The sequence below is a fragment of the Mycetomoellerius zeteki genome, unplaced genomic scaffold (assembly GCF_001594055.1).
Source record: "Mycetomoellerius zeteki isolate Tzet28-1 unplaced genomic scaffold, Tzet1.0 scaffold223, whole genome shotgun sequence".
NCBI classification, from domain to species: Eukaryota; Metazoa; Arthropoda; class Insecta; order Hymenoptera; family Formicidae; genus Mycetomoellerius; species Mycetomoellerius zeteki.
Window position 1 is genome coordinate 1913965 of NW_017257198.1, and position 7391 is coordinate 1921355.

Sequence of the window (7391 nt, forward strand, 5' to 3'; positions counted from 1 at the left end):
CGCAGCCATTGTGTCGCACTGTGTTGCTTGTTGGAAAGCACCCTAGAGCTCTAGGTTTAATAACATCCGTAGTTATAAAACTGGCCAATCACAGTCATTCCATTCTTCCGAAGAATAGCTATGATTGGCCATTTTCATAACTATAGATGTATTAAATTCGATTAAGGCTCGGTCGTAAAGAAGTCAAAAACAGAATGGGTGCACTCAACTGTTGAGTCCGCTGAATGCAGCATTCCGAAGAATAGCTATGATTGGCCATTTTCATAACTATAGATGTATTAAATTCGATTAAGGCTCGGTCGTAAAGAAGTCAAAAACAGAATGATGATTATAAGCGCTTAAAGTGTGTGAACGCGGCCTAGGTCTGTTCGTGCGGCTTGAAATCTCTCAAAATTTTTGAACTTAAAATGAGATAGATATATATTTGGACGTTGAAAAGAAGGAAAACAAAAATGCTGAATGCAAAAAGTACAAGCAATGCGAACAACCTTTTCTTACTTTTTATCGAAATATTCGACATATAAGGTTTTGCGTCATATGCTCCAACATGTTCCAATATGCTCCTACCATAGCTCTTACTCATTCCAACGCGCTTGATAAAGTGAGTAGGCGCTATGGTAGGAGTATGTTGGAGCTTGCGACGCAACACGGTATAATTGATTAGTGTGTCACTGTATGTGCATGTATACGAATGTTTTTGTACTTTGTACTTTATACTTTTTAGACTTTATTTTAGCTTCAGACTTTATTGTATTTTATTTCTGTTTGTCGAACACATGGCAATAAATATAGTCAAAAATAGTTTGGGATCATTAGGAAAATGTAAGTTATATAGATAATTAATATTTCCTTTCTAATAGATCCTTTTCTAATCGGAACGAGTCACATAATAACAAAATTATGTTAAAATGAATCATAAATGTTTGAAAAATCACATTTGATCATTTTAGAGTCGTTTTAATTCGTGTTTCTGCTTAGGTAATAGTTTTTTCAAAACTATTTAGCATACTGTTTTAAAAGCCCTTAATAATATGTATACCTTTAATTAATTATATGATCAAATTTTTCTTTTTTGTTATATTTTTTTTAATTAAACAATTTTTAAAACAGATTTTTTTCTATTATATAAATTTTAGTTATAGAAATCTAGCCATTATGCAATAATTATGTCTTTGTTATTGACATCTTGCAGATTTACAAGCTGCTTCTGCACTGAGATATTCTACGGAGATGTCACTGATATATAAAACATTAGTAATAACTATCCCAAAACCATTTGTTTATATGGTCAAGTTAAACAGGCCACAGAAATTAAATGCAATAAATCCAACTATGTGGAAGTAGGTGATCTCTTATCACTCCTGTTATTTTATGATTAAACTGTAAAAAATTCTTATATTCTCATGAATTATTTTCATTTAGAGAATTTAAGGAATGTTTTGAAGGATTGTCAATGAATCCGGATTGCAGAGTAGTTATTCTGTCAGCTGCTGGCAAGGCATTTTGTACAGGTAAATTATAAAATAACTATAAGAGAGGAGTATTACATACGTATTCATCTAAACCCTGAAAAAAATTTATTTCATAATCTGACAATCTGATATTGCAGGAATTGATTTGCAAGGAATGATGGATATGGGTCAAAGTTTAGCAGAACATGAGGATATTGCACGCAGATCTAAATTAATAGAGTCTAAAATTAAAGATTATCAAAATTCATTTACTGCTGTAGAAAAGGTAATTTGTTATTCATAAAGATAATTAATATAATTCATAACGATATATTAAGTACGATTGGTGTATTTTCTATATTCTAGTTTTCATTGAGAGAATGTTTCATTATATCTGTTTAACTTATATGATTAAAGTAACGACACAGAGTAATTTTAACAGTGCTCGAAACCTGTAATAGCTGTTGTACACGGTGCATGCATTGGTGCTGGCATGGACATGATATCTGCAGCTGATATACGTTATGCTTCTTCTAATGCATATTTTCAAATAAAAGAAGTTGATATAGGCATGGCAGCCGATGTAGGTACACTTCAGAGATTTCCAAAAATTGTGGGATCTGACAGTTTGGTAAGAGAGCTCGTCTATACAGCGCGAAAGTATCCAGCTGCCGAAGCACTAGAAAGTGGATTCATAAGTCGTATGTTGGATAATGAGGAGAGGTAAAATAACAAATACACTGAAACAAGAAATATAAGTTTGTAATGATTATTCAAATAGAGCGATGTGAATTTTAATGACATTATTTGTATTCTCTATTCAGCTTATTGAATAAATCAATAGAAGTTGCTGAAGATATTGCAAGCAAGAGTCCAGTTGCGGTGCAAGGTTCAAAAATGAGTTTGATATATTCTAGAGACCATTCCGTCCAAGAGGGATTAGATCATATTGTGAGTGCTTTTTTTTTATTCCACCTGAAATGCAATAAAAATTTATTTATTGTTTGTTATAAATATAAATACATGAGATATTTTCTTATACTTGAAAAGTTGTTTTAATATTTTTGGAATTTGTTTCAATAGGCGATGCATAATAAGGCAATGCTTCAAAGTGAAGATTTTTTAAATGCAGCTATGGCACAGGCTGTTAAAGGTGATCCTCCAATATTTTCAAAGTTATAAATTGTTTCATTTTTGAGCTTAATGTTCTTGATACTTCCAATGTGTGTCACATCGATATTATTTACATCAATGTTATATTAATGTTAGATATAAAAATGATATATGTATTTTTTGGGAATGTATTTATATTACAAAATATAAAATAACTTTATATAACTTTTCTAATCACAGATTTTAACATTTTTTATACTGATATCCCTCTTTTATGAAAATTACTTCTACTAAAATAATACATATATTTTCATGTCAGGTAGTATCTCGCTGAAATAAAATGCTTTCCCATCTGCGCTTTACAGGCAGCTCTGCCAATTTCGCAGCTTCCATTTCATCAACAATATTATATACGTTAATGTCTTCAGGAATTTTTACCTATAATTTGTATATCTTGGATGAAGATCTCAAATGATAGATTTTATAACACGACAAATCTTTCAGATAAAATGTATACTTCTGTCAAAAGGAGAATCTTAGCAATATTAAAAATAAATCTATATTTTTTTACGCACGATTAGCAAATTGATGTAATGTTCATAATTAATTTTTCCAGTTTCCGCGTCGCAGGCTATAGCCATCATATCGGCCACTTCTTCTTTTGTAAATGGCTCTCCAATTTCCATAATTGATTTCTCTAAATCATTTTTCATGATATATCCGCGATTTTCAGGATCTAATAATTGGAACGCTTTCAATAATTCTTCTGGTTCTGCTGGTTTAAACCTAGGTACCGAATATAAATCACTATGTTATATTATCCATTTTTCGATCATACATCGGCTACTTATTTTTTTTTTGGTAATGAAAAAGATTTTATTTAACCGTACTTGCGTTCATTGATTGCCTTACTCATGTATTCTACAAATCTATTTACTGGCACGCAATTATTTTCAACATCTTCAACTTCTACTTGAATTTCTTGTAACTCAGCTTCTGTGATAACACATCCTGTTAAATAAATAATAAAAGAATTTGAATTGTATGTATTCTACAAAAGAAATGTATAAAATTATTAGAATTTTTATATCGTGAACATCACCTAATGCTCTAATTATAGTTCCCAAATCTCTAACATCTACCTCTCCACTCCTAGCATTATCAAACACATCAAACGCTTCGTAAAGTCTTCTTTCTAACAATGATGGTTCGATAGCCACTAAGTATATAATATAAAAATTGTAAAATATTGATTATTAAATTGATATACAGAAATTAATATTGAGATATACTTACTATTATTTTAGAAAATCTAATTTCGAAATTTTTTGAAAAGAAAGAGAATAGAAAACAATTTTCAAGGAACTCGATATGATTAGCTTTCAAGAATTGTTTGATCAATAAGTAATATGAAACTGTAATCTCTGAGAAATCTTAGTCTATAATACAGCTTTCTCGCATAATTATCTTCTCATGAATTATATATTTGTTTAAAAAAATTGAGAAAATACATTTTACATTTGTACATTTTTATTATATAAATATATTATATAAATAATTACAAAATCTTTGACTAGTACGTACATTTTTGAGTTTCTCTTCGTAAAGTTAACCGTCTTTCAATGATACTCTTTCTGGGCGATGAGGGTAACGTAAATCGTCGATTCATTTGGGAGGATATGTCCTCACCAATAATGGAAATAATATTTCTATTACTTACTTAATTTTGCATAAATAAATTTGTCACAGTCTATATGGCAAAAAAATCATGAAGGATACTATCAGTTTTTATAAAATATAATAAAATTTGATAAATTATACCTGTATTATTTAATAAATTGTGCTTGTATTATTATTTGATATTAAATTGCAATAATTTAGATGCAATCAATAATATAACATGATACATGAATTAAACAATTGCAGGATATATTGTGATAATTTCAGGATGTACATACATATTCTATAGAGGTTGTATTCCAATATACACTGCCAATATACAATATTAAAAATCTATAGTTCACGTTACACATACTATAGATTTTCAGTACTGGTAGTATACAGGGTGTTTCCAAATTAAATCGCAAAACTTCGGGAGCGTGTAGAGGAGTAAAAAACTAAGAAAAAAAGTCCTATAGACATATGCTCGTTTTTGCTCCGTTTCAGAGAAATCGAAAAAAAATGTTTACATTTCTTGCCATATCTAGCACCGACATATTTGATTACATTTTCCACTTTCTGTTATGAATTTGTCAGTCGCTCTTTGAAAGCCTTTAACAGTAGATGAATTTTATATGGTAATGATTAAAAGATATCTTACACTATTTAATGTAAAAATACAAAATAATAGCTACATAAATATAATACAATTGCAATTAAAAGTGGGCCGTTTGTCGATCGATCTCGATAATATCTTCGATAATCTCTTGAACTCGCGTTCCAATTTTTTTTGCTAAATCTGCTTTCTCGTTGTTGGGTAAGAAGAGGTAACGCCAAACTAAATCACCATCAATAATACCTCTTGCCGGATTTCCTTGATTTCGTACATAACTTTTATATGTGCTAAATAAAAGAAAAGATAATAATACTCTCAATTAATACTCTTAATTAAATTAGTAAGTAAATATATCTGTATATAATTGTAATTAAAACTTGCCGATAAGCTTTCGGATTCAAGCCTGCAATATGACAGATATGCGTAACCAATACATTTTGTAACATAAGTAATCTTCGATATGTTTTTTCTGGAACTGGCAGAATGTAACCAAGGCTACCATCCAAGGATGCTAAAATGTAAAAAGAAATTTGTATGCCAAAAAAATATTTAAATATTACAAATATTCCACTAAAGAGATATCGCTATTTTTAAAATATATATTTGAACTTACCGTACATAGTAACATGCCTTTTATCAGCGCCAGAAAACTGTTTTTTATCATTTGCCGGATCAGTGACTCGACATTTAATACGAAAGAAAGTGTTTATTTTTTGTCCTAGATGAAAATCCGCTTTTCTAATTAACTTTTGACCTCCCAGACTTTCTCTGGACTCCGGTTGATACATAAATAAAGCTAAATTGCTCTCTCCATCAGCTACAATAAAACCTAAATTTGAATTATCAATTAAATACTCTATTGTATACACTTCCGCAGGTCTAAAATCCTGTAATAGAATAAATTATATATTTTAAATGCAAAAAAAATTTTTCATAAGTATACAGAGGATGTCTCAATAACTATTACCACCTGAAATATCTTCTAATCTATAAGGTGTAGAGAAAAATTTATGTAACCAAAATTACATGATGTAAAGGGGGCTATCATATGGTGATAATAATTTTTGTCCAGGTGGAGGCGCTTCGGAGATTTCAAGGTCAACTTCGTTTTTTTAAATAGTATTATATGAATTTTTTTACATAATATGATTCCTCTAATTATTTTGCATATAAAAGTATTAAGGTAAAAGTATCGAAAAATCAATAGTTTACGAGATATTTTATACCTTATTCTGGCACATATTGACATAAAATGTTAAATAACTCGTAAATTAATAATTTTTTTATAATCGTACCTTAATACTTTTATGAACAAAATAATGAGATGAATCAATTGGGATAAAGAAAATACATAGTTGCTTATTTAAAAAATTATCCATTTTGCAGCCATATTTTTTTAAAGCAACTATGTGTTTTCTTTACACCAATTAATTCATCTCATTATTTTGTTTATAAAAATATTAAGGAACAATTATAAAAAAAATATTAGTTTATAAGTTATTTAACATTTTATGTCAATATGTGCCAGAATAGGATATAAAATATCTCGTAAACTATTGATTTTTTGGTACCATGATCTTAATACTTTTTTATGCAGAATAATTAGAGGAATCATATTGTGTAAAAAAATTCATATAATTCCATTTAAAAAAACGAAGTTGACTTTGAAATCTCCGAAGTGCCTCCACCTGGACAAAAATTATTATCACCATATGATAACCCCTTTATATCGTGTAATTTTGGTTATATAAATTTTTCTCTACACCTTACAGATTAGAAGATATTTCAGGTGGTAATAGTTATTGAGACACCCTGTATAATGCATGTAAATTCAAAATTAGTAAATAATACTTACTCTGCTGACAAGAGAAAGTGTTCTATATTCTTCTTGAAATCTTAGCAAACTAATGGATTTATAGACGTCAGCTATCAAAATTAGACTTTTTATACTAAGCATTTGATGAATGTAGATTTGAGTATCGATAAAAGCGACTCCAACAAGATCATTATCTTTTAATTGCCAAATATAAATCTGCAATGAAACAATTTTTAATGCTATTTACAATAAATATAATTCTTATAGAAATAAATTTAACAGGAATATAATACTTTTTGTCCAACAGCTGATACCAAAAATCCTGATACTTGTGTTATAGCAGTTATAGGTCCCTTTTGTTCCTTTGCATAAATCTGTTTAAATCTATTTTTGGTTAATGGCTGGCCAGGCTCAGGTACTACTTCAATTATATCGAATATAAGTATCTGAAAAATTTTAAAATAAGATCACATTGAAAATTGATGAAGCTTAAAGATATTTTTGATATAAATATATAACTTACTCGTCCTCTGCTTGTGATATCCTCGCCGTAATTATAATTTGTTCCTAATACTATATAACCTTTCAAACCAGATCTCGTTCCTTCATAAGCCAAAGATACATTTTTTAAGCACGTGACATGTTCCCATTGGTCCAATTCGATTTTTGTATTGGGAATAGTTTCCCATGAAACTGGAGAAAATAGAACAATGGAAAATTGTTCTTGAGACGGATA

At 29.2% G+C, this 7391-nt stretch overlaps 3 protein-coding genes across 4 annotated transcripts in view; 1 reads left to right on the forward strand and 2 right to left on the reverse strand.

The window, feature by feature from the left end:
* The first annotated feature begins 665 nt into the window (after positions 1 to 665).
* Positions 666 to 2682, forward strand: LOC108723099 (delta(3,5)-Delta(2,4)-dienoyl-CoA isomerase, mitochondrial). The gene is made up of 7 exons (XM_018448591.1): positions 666 to 822; positions 1193 to 1340; positions 1423 to 1511; positions 1610 to 1737; positions 1894 to 2174; positions 2276 to 2402; positions 2535 to 2682. The coding sequence occupies exons 1-7, from the start codon at positions 777 to 779 to the stop codon at positions 2631 to 2633; spliced, it is 918 nt and encodes a 305-aa protein (XP_018304093.1). The 5' UTR covers positions 666 to 776; the 3' UTR covers positions 2634 to 2682.
* LOC108723100 (EF-hand calcium-binding domain-containing protein 2) lies at positions 2353 to 4307 on the reverse strand. 2 transcript variants are annotated; one of them, XM_018448593.1, is made up of 5 exons: positions 4149 to 4307; positions 3667 to 3783; positions 3455 to 3575; positions 3140 to 3350; positions 2353 to 2426 (listed from the first exon to the last, which is right to left on the reverse strand). In XM_018448593.1, the coding sequence occupies exons 1-5, from the start codon at positions 4231 to 4233 to the stop codon at positions 2418 to 2420; spliced, it is 543 nt and encodes a 180-aa protein (XP_018304095.1). In that variant the 5' UTR covers positions 4234 to 4307; the 3' UTR covers positions 2353 to 2417. The 2 variants fall into 2 exon arrangements, with proteins under 2 accessions (XP_018304095.1, XP_018304094.1); XM_018448592.1 differs by lacking the exon at positions 2353 to 2426 and adding an exon at positions 2836 to 3002.
* A 598-nt stretch (positions 4308 to 4905) lies between these two features.
* Positions 4906 to 7391, reverse strand: part of CPSF1 (cleavage and polyadenylation specificity factor subunit 1) — a 10096-nt gene continuing 7610 nt past the window's right edge. The window contains 6 exon segments of the mRNA XM_018448582.1: positions 4906 to 5126; positions 5221 to 5350; positions 5453 to 5726; positions 6695 to 6871; positions 6949 to 7101; positions 7179 to 7391. The exon segment at positions 7179 to 7391 is cut by the window's right edge and continues 15 nt beyond it. Of these exon segments, the coding sequence (XP_018304084.1) occupies positions 4940 to 5126; positions 5221 to 5350; positions 5453 to 5726; positions 6695 to 6871; positions 6949 to 7101; positions 7179 to 7391 (1134 nt within the window). The 3' untranslated portion in view covers positions 4906 to 4939.